This window comes from Corella eumyota, chromosome 2 (assembly GCF_963082875.1).
Source record: "Corella eumyota chromosome 2, kaCorEumy4.1, whole genome shotgun sequence".
In the NCBI taxonomy this organism is placed as follows: Eukaryota; Metazoa; Chordata; class Ascidiacea; order Phlebobranchia; family Corellidae; genus Corella; species Corella eumyota.
The window spans coordinates 10927862-10947379 of NC_137491.1; the positions used below are offsets into that span (position 1 = coordinate 10927862).

Below are 19518 nucleotides of genomic sequence, written 5' to 3' on the forward strand. Positions count from 1 at the left end.
GGTTTTTTTGTGAATTTTAAAGTGCAAAAATATGTCGCTCTCGTTTTAATCCTGACAAGCCTGATAACATTTCAGGTGAGTTGGTGGCAGGTTGTTTTGTGATTCCACCTAAAAACATTTATAAAATATTTGTTATTAATGTTTAAAAAATGTCAATTTGTTTTAAAAAGTAACTTACTTGAAGACGGTTGGTTATTAAAATTGCTGAACTGTGTTGGAGGGCTTTTAGTTATTGCTTCAATTGGAGGTTTTCCAACTTACCAGAAAATAATATAATTGTTTAAACCGTAGTCAAAACAATAATTTTGTATTGTGTTAAATTACGCTTACAAAAATGACATAGCACTTTGTAACAAAGGGGTAATACTTTTTATAATTCATTTATCGCACTTGTAAAACACAGAATAAACACTTTACGGAAATAATTTTAAAGTCTTACTCGCATTTGTTGTTGCCACTTTTGAACTCGAACATAATCCACTTACACTTCCAAATTTCCTAGTAAATACGTAACCAAGTTATTGAAATTAAATCTTTACGAAAAAGTTTTTTTAAATGCCTATTTTCATTAATTGGAAAATTAGCATTCAACTAAGCATAAGAATTTACCCCGAAAAAGGCAAGTGCCGCCAAAATCCACATCTCCATACTAAATACCCTGGTCTAAAAAACAACCAATATAGAAAGTATCCTCCTATTAGTCCACCCGTTATATATGCGATCCACACTAAATCTGCTGGTTCCGGTTCTTCTGGGACTTGGGCAGGCTGAGTTGTTGTCATTATAGGTGTCGTAGTTGTTGGAGCTTAAATTAAACAGTTATCTACTATTTTTGTGCAAGTATAAACATTATCAAAAAAGCCTACTTAGTATGATTTAATCATGCTCTTCTATAGGCTAAATTCGCCACTTGTAATTACCCATAGAAAAGCCTTTAATTAAGCGAAGTTTAATTTAAAAAATTGCAATAAATGTCGTTTTTTGCTTTTTTTTAACATATATGTTTTTTGTAAGACTTACTTGAACAATTTCCAGGTGGGCCGCGGCTGTTATCAGAAAAGTCTCCGCAATTGTTAATCAGTGTTACATCACAACGGCCTTGCGTGCTCACACATCTACCATTGTTGCAAGCAAAGAGCATAGGATTGGTACTGCAGTTCGCTAGAGTTAAGCAAATGTAATCATTTAAGTAAGGTGTTCTGCTTGGCAATGATGTGTGTACATAAGCTATGGTTGTTGTTATGTCAACACAATACAAAACAGAAATAAGTAAGACTACAAACAATTCACAATAGCGTTAAAGGTAATCATCTATTGGCTACACTTAAAGCTATTCAATACATTAAAAGTAGACCCCTGGAAACGTAGTAAGTTCTAAAACAAGCAAAAAAGTCAAACCGTTTGTGGAAAATGATGTGTAAGAGGCTGTAAAATTAATTATCGTGTCTTGTCCGCCAGTACTTCTAACCTCCAAGGTTAAAGTGTCCCCAGACGAAAGATATTCAGTAGTCGGTAAAACTTCGCACAAGTTACTTGCTAGTATAACAGCTGGGTTGGAGTCGTAGAGTCTTAGCTGTGCGCCTGCGCAACCGTTGTCATGTTCAATAACATTAACTTCCCCTCGGCCTGAAAGTATTGTCATTTAAGAATAACAGGGAATTGATATGTATTGTTGTGGCAAAAAAAGCATTAAAATTTGTTCAACGTTTTACAGAAAAGTCTATTATCAAACTGAAAACAAAGTTTTTGGCCAACAATTTATTTTTATAGTTTAATTTACACAGGCTACATTTAAAATGTCATATTTTTACTGTGCGGGATTCGTCAAGTTACCGCAGATTCCTATATAGCTTATTTTAACTTTTATATGTTTGATTTTAGTATCACCCACTCTATAAGTATGACAGACGCTAATCCGTTTGTACTAAAGTGGCCCCGCTGCTGTCATACTGAGGACCCAAATGGCATCGAAATCTTTTTATAAAATTCCAGCACATTTAAAAACTAAATCACCTTAACTGAATTTGTAACTATGGTCTACAGAAGCACAAACTACTGTAAGCCATAGCTAAGTATGCCTTATATATACTAATAACTTTCCAATATACCAATTAATATTAATCTTACCTGTTCCAATACTAAATCGCAATCTTTCTGTAGGATTAATGGCGGTCATAACCAATGTGCATGGAGGAAACGCTGGTGTATACGCGGATATTCCATTGCCAACTCCAGCGTGAGCTTTAATTATTTGACCTGTATTCGGAGGCTCAGTTGTACCACAAGCACCAGGTAAAAGAATTACTAAATTTAAAGTTAGTTTTATTTTTACTTTAAAAAATTTTAAATAACATTTTTAAACTTATCAACATTATTTAAAACTTTAAAATTAAAAGGGTAGCCTATCCTGATTAGCATTACTCGTCATTTTATAATTAAATTAAAAAAATCTTTTACTTGAATCAATGCTTGCGGCCAATTCAATAAGAAGGTTGAACAATAAAATGCGTAGTATCATTTCCTTAAATTAAGTGCAGTTTTCTCTAAATAATGCTCATTCTAAACTTATTCTTTTTAAACCAAATATTTTATTCAATCTTACTTATTTTAATTCACTCTTTCTCAAAAAGCACAAAAAAAACGAAATCGAAGTTTTATATACAAATCAAAGTACACAAAACCAATGTTATGACAATAATGTTCATCGGTAATAAAATGTGTTGGGTAGTTGTTATAGCAACGTTCACTACATCTTTGCCACAATTTGAATTTTTTCAAGAAAAAAATATTCAAAATTGTTTCGCCAAATGTTTCGAAATAAACTTGGGTTTAAATATTTTGTTTTACAATTTTTCTTGTTTGATCATCTGTGATTTATGCTGCGGTTTTAAATGCGTTTCTTTAGAATGTTAAGAGTTTTGACGTGCGTCGCCTAATATCAATGACTAAATGTAAGTGTTTGAATGGCCCGCGTTTCAAAGCTGTGATTTTAGAGGTAAGCCAAAAATGGAGGACAATGAAAGCGAAATAAATCAACTCGAAGTTAACAATACGTGCGTGTGTAAGATCTTCACTTTCTTAGTGAATTTCTAAAATTCAACACTCTCTTTATCTGTCCAGGCCGCCCCTTTTAGGTAGAAAGTTGCCCATTTTTTGCAATATAGAAAAAGTTGCCCATTTAGAAAGTTGCCCATTTTTTGCAATATCATAATCAATTAAAACAATTTTGTTCACAACAAAAAAATTACAGATTTATACATGAGCATTAACTAAATTTTTGGTGCTTTGCTACATTATTATTATTGCATTGGAACAACCTTTTTTCGCAACCTACGTAGAGTTTTACAAAATTATGCAAACATTTCGATTATTTTCTGCTTTTATTTTTGACAATATTAAAAGAGTTTACACTAGGAATATAATATTAACGTGAAAGATAATTTATTTGCTACAGTAGAAAGCGTGCGTCATTTTAAAAAGTTTTTGAGAATTAAAATTTAAAAGCCAAACTATGTAAAAGTTACCAAAACAAAGCATTGCCAGAAAAATTATCTTTCTTTTGCGACAAACTTATACTTGAAGGGAACAAAAACTAAATTTCTACACCCATCATCAATCAATGGCAATTCGTTCGCGTCAGGGTCGGGAAGAAACTCAAACTTTTGCACCAATGAAACCAAGTACACAAACATTTCCATTCGAGCCATTTGCTCTCCCATGCAGCGACGTGGTCCCACTGAAAAGGGGATGACTCGACCAGTTTTTACAAACAGTCCATCAGCGTTTAGGTGGCGTTCTGGCATAAATTTCTGTGGCTCGTCCCATATTTTTTCATCAAAATGAACAGCCCACAAATTTGCCACAACCTAATAAAATATTGCTAGGCGTTACATCATAACATTAAATTATTATACCATACGTTAAAACCGTTTGTAAGTTATTACCTAAAACTGGCGTGAAAAATTAGTTTTTAAAGCATGCTTACCGTTGTGCCTTTTGGTATATTGTATCCTTTAAAAACAACATCATTTGAAGTAGCATGGGGGACACTCGTAGGTACTAATATTCGAAATCTGAAAACTTCCTCAATAAATGCACATGTGTATGGCATGCTGTCTCTCATTGCATATGTAGCTCTGCCATTCTGACCTAAAACATATAAAAATGTTTTCTATTTGAAATGGTTTATAAAAAATGAAAGATATATTGAGTATATTCCAAGAATATTGCAATCAATTTTTACCTAAAACATTTTCTATTTCTGCATGTAATTTTTTTTGGGTTTGTGGGTGATGTAACATGCATAAAAATGACCATCTTAATGTGCTAAGTGTTGTTTCTGTGCCGGCTTCAAATAAATCTCTAATGTACTGAAGCATTTGTCGTTTCTAAACAGAACAAAATTTAGAAAAATTCAAAGAGTCGAAAAATAACGTTCAAAGTATAAATTAATTATTCTTACCAAAAAATATTTGTTTCCTTCCTTTCTTTGTTCTCGAATATAGCAATCAATAAAATCTCTTGGGTTTTCGGGGTCAAATGTTTTTTCATGGTCGTCAATTATTTTTTGGAAAGTTACTATAATTTTTACAAAAAGCCTTGTTATTTTATATCAAACTCATATTATAGAAATAAAAGCTATGTGTTACAAGAAATAAAACATACCAAACAAGTCATCAACATCTTTCTTCACTTTAACCGTAAAATTTGCAAAGGGGGGGAAGTTTTGCAAAAATGGAGCAAACGTTAAAAAACCAAACAGCGTTGATTCCCACGGGTCCGTACTGTTTAAACAATTAAATTTATTTAGATTTTATGTTTAAAATATTTAGAAATTATTTACAAATGTGTGATAAAAGTATAGTTACCCATAACAAACAGGCCTATAACGCTTTAGTATTGTGATAGTCAAATAATTGCAAATGTATTTATTTAACATGATTTTTTCTTCATTTTATACAAAATCAAATTGGTTGAATAAATTCCGTATGGGTTTAGGTTTAATCCACTTGATCCTGCATATTTCATAGGTACTGGCATTAATGTAATTTACTTACTTTGTATCCAGTAAGTTTATCATTTGGTTGTAAATTGGATCAGTGTACTCAAATCGCTCTCCAAAAACTACCCGGCAAATATTGTTAGACACCGATTTTGTAAGTACTGGCTAAAAAACATAAAAATGATAAATTTTATAAAAAAATACAATACGCCTAAAGGATAAATTTATTTTTAGTTGTTTGTACCAAAATATCAAAAGCTTTTCCTCCATGGGAACGAATATGTTGATGTAAATATTCAAGTTCTTCTACAAAGTTGGTTTCCATATCCTTTTTACCAATTCCAAATCTAAATTTGATCAGTAAATCTTTACTAAAATTAGAGAAATTATTGTTTGCAATAACTCGTCATATATTTGTTTATAGGGATAAGTTGTGTTAGAGGTGCGTAGAGAAAGACAATATCATTAATACGACCACAAAAGACTCTTTCTAAACGCCATATTGAAAAAAAAGATAAAAAAACGACAAAAGGAGATTAAACCTAAATTTACGTTTTTACTTTTTGGTTTTAATGGTAGTGTTTATGCTGCGATTTAGTTATAGGTTTTATTTTCTTATGTTAAATAATTAGCAATTTTTTCGCGGTTGTTTATCTAAATAATGGTCTAACTAGTTATCATGTTTACACACTAATAAAAAATGTTTGTCAGTTACCCTCGCAAAGTATGAATTCCAAAAGTACGCTGAGATTTCCACATTTCCCCGTAATCTATTAATGCAACCCCCAGTCCATCTGAAAGGAGTTTCATGATCGGAATATCTGGCCTTCCAGAAAAATCAGCACCTTGTTTTACTAGCGCCTGTTATACCATAATTACATAGTTACTAATTTTTTTTATTTTAGTTGTTTTGTGCATTAATGAAGTTAAATACAGAGATATACCAGAAATATTACAATAATTCGACGGGAAAAATGACAGAATCAAATTTAAGATTTAAAACCTACTATAAGTATTAATATTTACATAGAGATTTAAAGTGTTTTATGACATGAAAAGCAAACCCAGCAAATTGTGTAAGTTAAGAAGCTAATTGCTTAAATGGTAGAATAGAACTTACTTGTTCAATGTCTTCATAGCTGTTAAGAATGACCCAATCTTCTCTTCCCATTCGTACACTGAAAACCGTCCCATACGTTTTCGTCCACTTCTTAAAAACTTCTTCGCTTCTGTTCCCTACATAAGGAACTACCCCTAATAAAGGAAATCCTCTTGGTCCGGGGGGGAAATTCTTCGGACGTTTGTACCAGTAGTGAAATAAAAGACCACACCCAACTATAGCCAATGCTAGGGTAAGGGAAAAGCAATCGTACATGTTGTTGTTATTTTTCTAAATTAACTTATTCTGCAATGAAATAAAATTTCGTGACTTTAAATTTCTTTTTTGGCTTTAAAATTATGTTATTCACTTATAAAGGTTAGCCAGCAATAATATTAACTATATTGTTCTAAAACTATGTAACATACTATCTGCCCACTGAGTTAACCTATTTCGAATAGATTTATTAGACAAGAGGTCGTAATGGTGTAAATGTAACATAAAATCTACAACTACGCTTAAGAAAAAATTATAAATGTTATTTTTATAATATATAGATTGCAATGGAAAAAATAACCTTTTTCACTTCTTTTTAAACCCAAGTTGACCGTAAAGTAAATATTCATGACTGTGAATTTGTTAAAAGTACATTTGGCTTGGGCAAAAGCTCATACGACAAAAACTCGTGACTATCAAACAATAAGATGGTAGGAAGAAAACTACCTATTATTGTGAAATTATTAAACGTTAAAATACCTGTGCCTCGTGCAGAGTCTCGTGATATAACATATGGCGTGACTATTAAGCGGTTTTGAGTTTTACCTTAACCTTTTACCCAGTTGTACTAAACTCGCATGAAATCTAACTTATAACAGATTAAGTTACCGACTCATTGTTAAAGATAACATAGTTAAAGAGAGAAACATTATATACATTCTTTGTTGCATTTATGCTAACATTTAACACAAAAGGTAATTACAGACAACTTTAATTTACTAAGTAAACAAAACATGCAGATGCCCCTAACAATATTGTCCAAGTTATAGAAAAAAAACAAGATGAAATAGCATACTTTTTAAAATTGTATGTATTTTTTTCTAAATTAACTTGTTCTGCAATGAAACAAAAATTGTGGCTTTATTTGGCTTACTTATAAAGATTAGCCAGCATTATTTATAACTATGTTGTTTTAAAACTACATAACATGCCATCTGACCACAGATTTAATCTATTTCAACTACATTTATTCGACTAAAAACCGTGATGGTATATATTACAAATTGTAAAACGAGACTTCCGGACAAATTATAAACGTTATTTTTATAATTTACAGAATTGTACTAGTTAAAATGAGCTCTTACACTGCTATATAAAGACGACGTTTTATTGTGAAATTAAATGAAAGACCGGCTCTATGATCAATCGTGCGTAAAGTAAATACTCGTGACTTTTGAACAATAAGGGGGTAAAGAGAAAACAACATAGGATAGAGCCCTGAATTTGCTAAAGGTCCCAAGAATGGATGTGTTAGCGAAAGCTCATAAAACCAAAACTCGTGACTATCAAACAGTAAGCTGGTAAAAGAGAACGGCCCATTATTGTGAAATTGTTAAACGTTAAAATACCTGTGCCTCGTGCAGAGTCTTGTGATATAACATGGCGTGACTGTCAAACGGTTTTGAACTTTATCTAAACCCTAAACCTACATAAATCAAACTTATAAAACAGATATTTTACTAAATCATTTTTAAAAATAACATAGTTATGGGCATCTTTAGACGCAATATAAAAACCGTGATGGTATAAATATATTACAAATTGTAAAACGAGACTTCAGGACAAATTATAAACGTTATTTTTATAATTTACAGAATTGTACTAGTTAAAATGAGCTCTTTCACTGCTTTATAAAGACGACGTTTTATTGTGAAATTAAATGAAAGACCGGCTCTATGTTCAATTGTGCGTGAAGTAAATACTCGTGACTTTTGAACAATAAGGGGGTAAAGAGAAAACAACATAGGATAGAGCCCTGAATTTGCTAAAGGTCCCAAGAATGGATGTGTTAGCGAAAGCTCATAAAACCAAAACTCGTGACTATCAAACAGTAAGCTGGTAAAAGAGAACGGCCCATTATTGTAAAATTGTTAAACACTAAAATACCTGTGCCTCGTGCAGAGTCTTGTGATATAACATGGCGTGACTGTCAAACGGTTTTGAACTTTATCTAAACCCTAAACTGGCATAAATCTAACTTATACTAAACTTGCATAAATCAAACTTATAAAACAGATATTTTACTAAATCATTTTTAAAAATAACAAAGTTAAGGACATCTTCACACGCAATATACGTTCTGTGTTGCATTTATGCTAACAGTTAACAAAAAAGGTGATGATAAACAACTAACAAAACACGCGGATGCCTTTAACAATATCGCCTAAGTTATACATCACAACAAAATGAAATTGCATACTTTTTTAAACACGTCATGCAAAATGAAATTGGCTACTAGTTTATAACTTCCAATTTTACATATAGCCATACGGTATAAGCCATCTGCTTCCCACAATTGTATATACAATTTATGTTCCTTTCTGTATGGGATTTGATTTCCGATTATTGATTTGGCTGTAAAAGTTCATGTTTACAACTGTAACTTACTTTTTACTTATTTGAAATGGGCTTGCATGCTTCAATATGTCGGCTTTGATTTTATTTCAACTAATATTTCGAAACAAAAGACGAATGCTTCAGCTTAGTGTCGCAGGAATATTATTCTTCGTAATTAAAAAATATTTTTTTGGAAGTTTTATAACTCAAGCTAAAATAAGAGATTCAAGTAAAAATGCGTTTATAGCGAGGCAGATGGTAAGTAAACTTTTTTTAAAAATATTTAACTTTAAATTGAAAATAGACTGTCTATGTTTACTTACATAGCCTACAAATCAGCATTTTTCCGATCAAGAAGCGTTAGTTGAAGAAGCAAGAAAGGCAGCAAACTGCAAATTTAAAATTGATGAACCGAACTGCTTAGTATGCCAAAGGTTACCGTACACTAAAATAAAATGCGGATTGTCTTACAATAAAGAAATCGAGCAGAATCACCTGTCTTATGTAGTACCCAACACAGTTCATTTAATATGGTTTGGCGATTCTTTTGAAATGACGAAGTTTTATCATTACTTGGCAATAAGGTCGATAGCTAGTCTTCAGCATCCAGACGTTATTTACTTACATCACAACTTTGGCGGAAATTTAACAGGTATAAATAAAACATGTCATTTAAAGTAAACAATCATAGGTAACAAATTTGTCTTTTTAGAAAGAGGTCCGATATGGCAAAGAATTATAGACGAGATTCCTTGTTTTAAAGTTGTATGGCACGAAGAGCCCTTGGAAGTGTTTAATAACAAGGTAAAAACTAGCAGGCCTACGGGCAATTGTATAAAAAATTGCGTATATCTGTTTTAAAATCTAGCAACCAATTTTAACGTCACTGTCGTTTAAGTACCAAAATGCGTTTTTTAGATATCTACTCATTTGCTGCGTTCTGACGTTGCAAGACTAGAGATTTTGTTAAAAGAAGGTGGTATTTATGTAGATGTTGATGTTATTACGCTTAAGAATATCAATAAATTAAGAACATATTCGTCTACAATAGGAAGGTAAAATGTGTGTTATGTTATTAATTAAACAAAAGATTTGTTTTATTCTTAAGTTTTATTTTTAGGTCCGTATCAAACAAAATTAGCAACGGAATTATTTTATCAGAACCGCAGTCTCCTTTTCTCAAGGCTTGGTACAACGAGTATAAATATTACAAAGAAGGAGAACGACCGTATTCTTACTGGGGAGTCAATGTGCCAATGCAACTTTATATAAACAGACCCGAACTTAATGTTCACATGGAAGAGACTTCCCTTAATCGCCCAAACCCATGGGTAGATGGCTGGGATTCAACATCAATTGCTCACATTGACATAAGCGACAATTATTTTTTACATCTGCATCCATCAGGATTTTTAGGATCTGATAACGACGACGTTGGAATGATAGAATGGGACGAACATAAGTTAAGAAGAACAGACTCGGTTTACAGCAGTGCTGCTCGCATTGCTTTATTCGGATCGCAAGATTTAATTTATTTAGAAGGTGAAACACCTTTTGGAATGTGGCCAAAGCGAAGAGTTCGAGCCTATGACCCATTATGACAAGGACCCATTAAATAAATTGTGTTGCATTTTTTAATATTGCCTCAACCACTGGCCGCGCTATAACATTTTGGGGGAATTTTTTTATGCCCATTTAACAAAGTGAAAAATGGTTAACTAAACAGCCTAGTGAACGTCCTTCCTTTACTTTGTAGTTCTTGTTTTTAAGTAACATATAATGACAGTTTGATCATGTATTTTTGTTTTTAATAAAAAAGCTATAATTTTAAAAGTAACGGGCAATTTTTCAGAAACTAATTGTTAACTGAACTATCTTTTAAAAACTCATACGTACTGTACGTAATACGTTAAACCAAGCTTTATATGTTAACACATTTTTGTGTGTTTACAAATTTAGGAAATCTAAATAGTAAGCCCAGTTTAATAGGCAAACCAAAATATGTTAAATTCAAGCAACAAACACACACAAAGGTAAGATTAATGAAAAAGTTAAGGTGCTTTATTTTCATTCAAGTTTTTTTATTTTTCATTTAAATTTTGTTTTACTGTTTTTTTTTATATATCTCTATCCTCTATGTGGGAAAGTCGAATGCGCGACTTAAACATAGAGTAACATCAGTTACTCCGACCCAATCTCGAGTTGCCTGTGGCAGTTTGTGATATATAGATTATAATGGAGTTCGTACCGTTTATAGCGCCTTACTCAAGGGCACTACAGCATGAGATCAGTGGGAATTGAACCCACGACCTCATGTGTGGTGTAGCAAGTGTTCTTACCACTACACCACGCTGCCGGTGTTATGTTAAATATTAAAATGGCTTTAAATTTATTTTAGTTAATCCTAATAAAGTATTTGCAAACATTGTAATATTCATTTTGTGTTACCTTAAACTTCACTAAAATTTTAACTATTTCAGGGAAAATGAATTTCTAGAGACAATTAGTTCACCTCAAATATCTTTAAATGCATTAAGAAAGCTAAGTTATTTAGGTAAAGTTTTTCTTATTTTTTAATCTTGCGTAAATTGAACAATAGAATAACATTTAAATAGCCTACTATTATATATGTTATTTTAAAATATATGTAGCCTATAAAGGGGATTATAAATTTTTTGTCTTGGTTATTTACCAAAATCAAATGTTGATTTTTAAGGCCAGCTAAAGAATTTTAGATAATTTGTTTATAATATTAGAAATAAAGTTAAAACTTATTTTAACAACCTTTCGGTTTTTATTTCTTATTTAGTTTTCAGTCACACATTCATTTATATTTGTAAATCATTATAATTCTATATCATTATAACAATTAATTTTATACATTTTAGGTATTGTTGAATCTTGTGGAATAAGATCTGTATGTTGGAGATTGCTGTTAAATTATCTGCCAACCAAGTGAAGCATAATTTATAATATAATTTTATTTAAAAAAAAATATTGAAAACCAAACTATTAAACTGGTATAAAAGTTTTGTATGTTGAGGTGGATAGGCCGTAATGCAGTTTTTATTTTAAACTGATGTTATGTTAAGTTAAGCTATTTAAATAAAAGCAGAACTGTTTTTCATCATAAATTGTTTTATATTGTTTACTTAATAGGCTAGCTATTTTGTTATTTAATTTTATTACTAGTTTCATTTTATGTTGTATAAAACACAATGGCCTTGCAAACAAAATGTTAACTTTATTTAAATATTTTGTGTTTGTTAGGCGTCTTCAGTGGCCATCTATATTGGAAAGCAAACGGGAAGAATATCACAATTTTGTGCAGGAAATTATTATAAAACCTGGTCTAAAGAGGTTTAATGCTGGAGAGGATGCCATTATTGAAGACCACGTATGTTTCATTAACTTTTTCCATTGTAATTTTATCAAATTCTAAATACTTGAAAGCATTATGTACGCAATTTTAAGTAATTGTGTTGTGTAAATAATCAGTCTAAGCCACGAATAGGGTTTTAATTAGCGAATATTAATTTGTTAAAAGGACTTCATACTTTAATCAAACCAGTTCAATACCAGAAACTAAATTTGTGTTATTGTATATATTATTTTGGTAATAAAATTTAAAACTAATTTAAACAAATTTATTAAAAAATTGATTTTTTTAATAAAAAATTTTCATTTATATTATATATATATATACATACAATTTCATTTTAAATTCTAAATTTATATTGTTTTAAACGGAAATATTTATATTACTGATTCATTTTTTACTTCAAGCCTTTAAATCCCAACCCAAGTAGTGAATGGAACACCTACTTTACTGAAAATAATGTTTTACTTCAAATTGATAAAGATGTTAGAAGACTTTGTCCCGATATCTCCTTTTTTCAGGTAAATATATATAACTTAAAAAACTTATTGTTGTTAAAGATCAAACAAGAATAAATTTGTGATTCATTTACTTCTTACATTTAGTTGGTTTGTAAAGTTAGTATAAGGTCGAAAAATTGTTTTTTTTGGTTTTTAATATGAATACATTTTTTAATAAATGACTGTCATAAGTTAATGTTGTTTTTCAGCATGCAACTGATTATCCTTGCAAAGACCTAGTTGACGAAGACAGCAAAGTAGAAACATTAAGGAAGAGAGTCGAAAGAAGTGTTTTATCCTCACAAAGTCTTACTAAAAACCGATCGGGAATTACAAATGTATGTATTGGAATTTTTGCATTATTTACTGTTTATACAAAGCAAGCGGGGTTATATGCACTTTGGTTATGTAAAAAGTTGAGATATCAGATACAAACAGAAACTATATTGTTTTGCATTTAACTTTCGTTACTATAGTAAATATATTTGGTAGCCATTTTACAATAATATATGTTTTTGTTTTGATATAAATTTAAGCTAACTACTAACAAAAACTCAATCTAAGTTTACGTGTTAAATATTAAAGAGTAACCGGCAGCATGGTGTGGTGGTAAAAACACATGCTACACCACCATAGCTCGTGGGTTCAATCCCCACTGCTCTTATGCTGTAGCGCTCTGCTCTTATGCTGTGGCGCTAACAAGGCACTATAAACAGTATAAACTTCTGCTGAGCCAGCACTTAACCAGCAGCATAATTACCGGAAAATTATAATCTATATAATATCCCAAACTATTAAAGGCATTTCGAGACTGGGTTGGAGTAACTGTTGTTACTCTTTGTTTAGGTCGCACATTTGACCTTTCCACATCGAGGATAAAGATATATACAAAAAAAAACTTGTTTTTTAAATTTGACATTTTTTTAGCTGTTGAGTGGCCGGAAAAAGGCCTCGATAGTTTATGACAGATTGGAAGAAGGCAAAGAAGCTCACTGGGAAGTAGTGGAAAGGATTTTGTTTATTTATGCAAAACTTAATCCTGGAACTGGATATGTCCAGGGCATGAATGAAATTATTGGACCTCTATATTATACCCTAGCTTCTGATCCCAACACAGACTGGAGATGTATGTCATTTAATTGTTTAAGTTTGTAATAAAAAAAACAAGTAGTATATTATGTTTTAAAAAGTTTATGTTTTTAGGTGAAGCAGAAGCTGACACATTTTTTTGTTTTACAAACCTGATGGGAGAGATACGAGACAACTTTTTGAAATCTCTTGATAAATCTGCTACAGGAATTGGTAAATATTTTATACAAAATCATAATTTTTTTTTAATTTAAATAAATATTTCTTTGTTGTTCAGAGGCTTCAATGACAAAAGTAACAAGTTTGTTAAGAAAAGTTGACTCAGAATTGTGGTTGAGACTAGAAAAACAAAACATCAAACCTGCTTATTATTTATTTAGGTATGTCACAAGAAAATTAATAAAAATACTTTTATTTGTATATACATTGGTTAAAAAACTAAAAATAATTGTGGATTTTTTAATTTTTAGATGGATCACTTTACTTCTTTCACAAGAGTTTAATCTTCCTGATGTAATACTTGTTTGGGATGTTTTATTCGCCGATGAAAATCGATTTGATTTGTTAACTTCTGTGTGCTGTGCAATGATTATGTAAGTAATTAAACATTATAAAATATGAAAAGTGTTGCTGTTGACCAGTGTGCATAAGGTCCAAGGTCATTTCCCTTTGTTTTCAATGGTTTTGTAATAAAATATTGACTGAACCTACTACCTAGTTACCAACTGGCTTGGTTTTGATCAGTCATTATAAAAAGGTCAAAAGTATTTTAATATGGCAACTTGGGACTGGGCTCAGGTAATATTAGTAACACATTTGGATTTAAAAGTTACCTTTTCCAATAAATCAATGATTAATAAATTAAAAACATATTTAAATAGGTTTTTTAATATTAAGGTTTTGAATTTAAATATGTTGTTTTTAACATACGTAAACTTAAATCTTATTAAATGAAAACAAATATATACAAAAATATTTACTTCTTATATTTAAGATTAATTGCAATTGTGTTTTTAAATTTAATTTTAATTGTTTAAGGTTACTTCGTGATGATATTTTATCGGGAGAGTTTAGTAACAATATAAAATTACTTCAAAACTTCCCAGTCCATATAACAATTAGAACTATTGTAAAAAAGGCTTACCAAATACAAAACAGCAGCTAAATTGTAATCCACAAAAATTAATAGGTAATTTAAAAAAATAATAATAGTTTCCCTATTAAAATAAAATTATCAAATTAAGCCATTTTGATTTGGTTGCTATATAAATTTATTTTTATAGTAGTATTTTTTATTTTGATTCAACATATTTTTTGCAGATTTTTAATGTTTTAAAAAATGTTATGCAGTACTAGAATATGTAAATCTTTTATAAACAAATCAGTATAATTTTTGTTTTATTAAATTTCTGTATCAATCACTGGTGCATTAAAAAATCATCTCAAATGTTTAATCATTAAGTGTTATATTTTTCTTAAATGTGATAAGAACAATATTTCTTCAAATTATTCTGATTATGATACCGCCTTAATTCCTTTTTTTATTATCAAAAGGAAAGTGTTTTGTCATTTATTTTTCTTTGTTATTTTTTTATTGATGCTTCAAATTTATCCAACATACCCAATAAAAATCATCGTTTTTGATTCAATTAGGTTAGAATTGTTTATGCAAAAACAATATAAGTAAATTAAATAAAAACTAAAAAAATATGCAAAGCATCTAGAGAAATATTATTTTATTTAAGCTTCGATTTACTGCAATCACTAAATATTTAATTTTCCCTCACCTGCACACCAACATATTTGGTGTCTTTTGCCTTAATTACAACGGGTTTCGGTTCATTATCATAAGGAATTTCAACTTGATTTACACCCTTAACGATTGGTTTTTTGTTTGTGTTTGCTGGCATAAATTTTGGTATAACTAGATTAAGCTTTATTTTGGGAATCACAGGCTTGTAAATTTGAGGCGTAACTTTAACGTAGATGTGTGTATATGCGGGACGGTAAACTACTTTTAATATTTTGGTGGTAAGGTCGATTAAGCCATCTTTGTCGTATCGTTCCCTCGCAGATTTGAGAAGTATGTGACGTTGTTCGTTTACGGGATTCCCGTGATCGTGATTATGTCTAACCATTTTGTACCTAAATAAATTAATTTTGTTAAACAAGGGCTTAAGTTTGATTTTTATAGCAAGAAAAATTACACTTACCTTCCGTATTCCCATATAGGTCTCATGCGTTTTAACCCTGTTAACTTTATACGCAAGTTCATATCGTCATCTTCACCTCCCCAACCCCAATATTGGTTTGAATACCCATTCAATGCCCTATAAAAAGACTTGCAATTAAAGAAAGGACTAATGTATTGCCAACTACTACAGAATTGTTTTTAAATACTTAAACTGCCACTCGGTAAACGCTACAGCACCCCCAACCGTTATTCCATGTTTCACGTTTCCAGTGTAGTTGTACTTGTCCATAAAAGGGGCTAAATGCATAACCACTTTGCCGACTAAAAAGAAAATATTGTGAACAACCAATAGTATTTTAACCTACAGTTGAATTATGTAATACATTAAAAGTTTGTATCATATTAGAGGTTACCTGAAAACAAATAGGCCTACATCTTAAAATGGTAGGCTACAAGTTAGAAATATTTCTAAATTAGAATATAAAAAATGGCTGACCCGAACATATGTAAAAATTTCCAGGTATTTCTGGTATCATGTCCACATCGTGAAAAATAAAACAATCAAATTTAGTTTTCTGTTGTTCAGTTATCCACGTAAAGGCAGTATTCATTAGTTGCCCTTTATTAAAAACTCCCTCATCTGCTTGCTCCACAAGAAAAACTTGAAAGCTTATGTCTTGTTTAATAAGAGTCTCTAACGTGTAATATAGCCAATACCTAAAAAATAGTTTTTTAACTTGCTAAAAAAAAACAATAAATTAATAATTTTCTGTAATTAAAGAGTAAAAACGTGTAAGTAGTTCTATATTTGCGTATAACATGACTTACCTTAGATGCATTTCTCGATTTCGAAATGGTATTATAATGGCTGTTGTTTGTCTTGGTTTGCAAAATTTGGGGCCAGGGTAAAATCCACCTACTGCGAATACCCCAGAATAAATTGTTTCAATTTCGTTTAGAGTCGGGGGTGTTTTTGAAAGATCTAAGTTCAGTGGTTCGGATAACTCCATTTGACTGATTAAGCAGTTCGATTTATCTGATTTAACCTTATTTATTTCGTGTTGTATATTTTGTGAGGCTAATTGTAACCCGCTAAGAATTTTTAAAGAGCCGTTTTCGTAATGGGTGTTATTTATATCTGGGGTTACGCAAATTATCAGCTTGCGAAGAATGTAAGAGTTTAGCTCTTGTCTTTTACTGGGACTCATTAAAAGTCGCTCAAGTTTTGCCATAAATGTACGATTATTTTGCAGTTTCCAAAGGCAATCCGTATCTATTAACCGTTGTTCTGGTGTAATAATTGAGGTTAAAAACGAGATGTAAGGCTGCTGTTTGTGTTTTTCTTTTCGCAACAGTGAGTAAATTTTTGAACTTTTCGGAAAGAGCTCAGTTAAAATAAATAGTTGTAATATTGCGTAAATTCCAACACATGCAATTAGAAGTTTGATTTGAAAAGTTTTTCGCTTTCTCCGGTTTTCATTTATATTCGACATGTTGTATGTAAGTTTCGCAGCGCTAAAACTTATAAAATGTTTCTATTTTTGACTTGATTTAAATAAATATACAATTCTTACTAAAATAGCCATTGTTTATGTGTTGGACTCTTATTTCTACATTAAATTAAAGTCGGTTATTGATAAATTTTAACTAAAAAGTAAACCTGTACTGGTAGCTGTTAACTCTTTCCTACTAACTGTTAAATATAAATTAGGCTGTTTTGCTTTATTTTGCAACAAATAATTTTCTAAACGTCATAACTAAGCGTTTGTTTATCAGCAAAGTTAAAAACATTATTTCGCGCTGTTAAATAAACAACACAGGTTTTTTTTATGATGATGTATTTATATTTTAAATATAACTATGTCCTCGGAAAATGAATTTCGTTTTTAATCTTTGTTAAATGATTAAGTTTTTTTAATAAAAGAGTTTGTAATGGACTTTTTTTTTTAAACTTGTTTAGTCGTTTTGTTATTGGCAGATATAAAATTAGTTACAAATAGTGGGGATAGTTATTGTTTCATGTTTATTTATAGTAGTTAAAATGTAGTATTTTTATACTACACTATTAAAGCAAACCAGTTGTATGTTGATGTTTTATTAGTGATATATAAAACTTGCTTAATATTGCACATAAACAAAACACTGATTTAAAACTAATGTAACAAAAGGAGCAAACAAAGATGCTATTTGTGATTATTAAAATAAAAAATTTTAACTATGAAATTTAAGATGAGGTTTGTGATCAGTTTGAAATCTGACCGAAGCACTTTGTCTTTTTTTCTTTTTGACCGGATAATGGTTTATACTTCGGGCGCTGTGTTCACGCAACATGTAAAACTCCATTGTACCTGTGCTATCCAAAGTTTGATTCGTGTCAACTAACACGCCAGGTTTATTTTGATATTCAAGGCAATATGTTCCAACTGCATTATTACCTTTTCTGCGCTTGATGCATTTTTTTAAAAGTTCCTCCATTTTTATGGATAAATCCTCGACTTGAATAAGGGAAAAGCCGGTGTAGTCATAGATTTTAACAAAAACACTTTGTTTGGAAATTGTCTCATAGTCACCAGCTAACGGTTTTTCGACTATTGCTAGGGTTGGAAAACTAAATTTTAAAACAGGTTCGTTGTTATCTAAAGCAGGAAACCCGTAATCCACCTCTCCATCATCTTCCGAAATATATAATAAAAAATCTTGAACTTCGAATCGTTTTAATTTTGGAGATCGATTTTCTGAATAATACTGCCAACAAGTTAATCCTATTAAATCAGATATTTTTGCACCTTCTACTAGGATTGTAATTGCAATGGCATACTCTGAAGATAGTTTTCCATTTATCCAAATAAACATTTCGATACTCTGTGTGGCATGAGAGAACTCGTGGCCTTTTCCATTAAAGCGTGAATACTCCTTAAAAGGATTTTCAATGCTTTCCTTAGAGTTTAATAGTTGCTGTGACAAAACAGATAACTTCGGTTTATTGACCATTTCTGTTTTTTCATTATGTATTTTTTGGTCTAACTTAAATCCGTGTGTGGTTGTTATGTTGGTTTGTTTGCCTTTTTTGAGTTTATTAGATATGTTATCAGAAAATGATATAGGAAATGAAGATGTAGTATGTTCTGTGTCTTTCGGATTTTTAGTAACATCATCGTCAATTTTTAATCCATCGATTTCATCAGTACAAATTTTGGTTTTATTGTTTTCTGTCTTTTTCTTTTCGAAAAGCAAGTTGGATTTTTTGTTTTCAAAATCATTCCAATGAATTGTCTTTACCTTAACTCTATTCTGTCTTTCTTTGCGAATTCTTTCAAGTTTTTGTGCAGTGTTCGATCGTCTTCTTACCCCAAAATCCCAACCAGCCAGTATATCAGGTGAAGGTGCATTAACAGTATTTTCTGTCGGACTAATTTCTTTTACAGAATCTGGCGACCTTTGTGATTTGCTTATTTTAGATTTCTTCTCCTTCTGTATTTTTTGTTGATGTTCGGATAATGTCATAAGGTCATTTTCGTGAACTACCATCTCACACATACCAGTGTCATCGCTGGTGATAAAAGAATGTTGAACATGGCTTAAAAGCCAGACAGGATCATCCACAAACGCCATTAAAAATGTTGTTAGCTATTATCTGGGTCA

General features: G+C 30.8%; 6 protein-coding genes across 7 annotated transcripts; 2 read left to right on the forward strand and 4 right to left on the reverse strand.

The window, feature by feature from the left end:
• Nucleotides 1-16: 16 nt before the first annotated feature.
• On the reverse strand, nt 17-2555 carry LOC145742384 (uncharacterized). Its single transcript, XM_082560164.1, has 7 exons — nt 2458-2555; nt 2128-2304; nt 1399-1626; nt 1021-1161; nt 610-805; nt 440-498; nt 17-108 (listed from the first exon to the last, which is right to left on the reverse strand). Exons 1-7 carry the CDS (start codon nt 2516-2518, stop codon nt 17-19), a joined length of 954 nt encoding a protein of 317 aa, XP_082416290.1. The 5' UTR covers nt 2519-2555.
• An 812-nt stretch (nt 2556-3367) lies between these two features.
• Nucleotides 3368-6752, reverse strand: LOC145743879 (cytochrome P450 2U1-like). The gene is made up of 9 exons (XM_082561939.1): nt 6123-6752; nt 5718-5863; nt 5247-5349; nt 5058-5167; nt 4666-4784; nt 4463-4578; nt 4244-4388; nt 3986-4149; nt 3368-3866 (listed from the first exon to the last, which is right to left on the reverse strand). The coding sequence occupies exons 1-9, from the start codon at nt 6375-6377 to the stop codon at nt 3549-3551; spliced, it is 1476 nt and encodes a 491-aa protein (XP_082418065.1). The 5' UTR covers nt 6378-6752; the 3' UTR covers nt 3368-3548.
• A 2000-nt stretch (nt 6753-8752) lies between these two features.
• On the forward strand, nt 8753-10399 carry LOC145741183 (uncharacterized). The gene is made up of 5 exons (XM_082558723.1): nt 8753-8972; nt 9042-9366; nt 9427-9518; nt 9633-9769; nt 9835-10399. The coding sequence occupies exons 1-5, from the start codon at nt 8802-8804 to the stop codon at nt 10313-10315; spliced, it is 1206 nt and encodes a 401-aa protein (XP_082414849.1). The 5' UTR covers nt 8753-8801; the 3' UTR covers nt 10316-10399.
• A 168-nt stretch (nt 10400-10567) lies between these two features.
• LOC145741184 (TBC1 domain family member 13-like) lies at nt 10568-15288 on the forward strand. 2 transcript variants are annotated; one of them, XM_082558725.1, is made up of 12 exons: nt 10568-10747; nt 11195-11268; nt 11603-11669; nt 11985-12111; nt 12501-12614; nt 12803-12931; nt 13521-13719; nt 13797-13895; nt 13960-14062; nt 14153-14275; nt 14721-14871; nt 15003-15287. In XM_082558725.1, the coding sequence occupies exons 1-11, from the start codon at nt 10716-10718 to the stop codon at nt 14845-14847; spliced, it is 1194 nt and encodes a 397-aa protein (XP_082414851.1). In that variant the 5' UTR covers nt 10568-10715; the 3' UTR covers nt 14848-14871; nt 15003-15287. The 2 variants fall into 2 exon arrangements, with proteins under 2 accessions (XP_082414851.1, XP_082414850.1); XM_082558724.1 differs by having other exon boundaries at nt 14721-15288.
• A 166-nt stretch (nt 15289-15454) lies between these two features.
• LOC145742385 (beta-1,4-galactosyltransferase 2-like) lies at nt 15455-17369 on the reverse strand. Its single transcript, XM_082560165.1, has 5 exons — nt 16705-17369; nt 16373-16593; nt 16083-16197; nt 15896-16012; nt 15455-15827 (listed from the first exon to the last, which is right to left on the reverse strand). Exons 1-5 carry the CDS (start codon nt 17367-17369, stop codon nt 15455-15457), a joined length of 1491 nt encoding a protein of 496 aa, XP_082416291.1.
• Nucleotides 17370-17972: 603 nt separating this feature from the next.
• On the reverse strand, nt 17973-19514 carry LOC145741560 (target of rapamycin complex 2 subunit MAPKAP1-like). Its single transcript, XM_082559160.1, has one exon. It carries the CDS (start codon nt 19486-19488, stop codon nt 18088-18090), a length of 1401 nt encoding a protein of 466 aa, XP_082415286.1. The 5' UTR covers nt 19489-19514; the 3' UTR covers nt 17973-18087.
• Nucleotides 19515-19518: the final 4 nt, after the last annotated feature.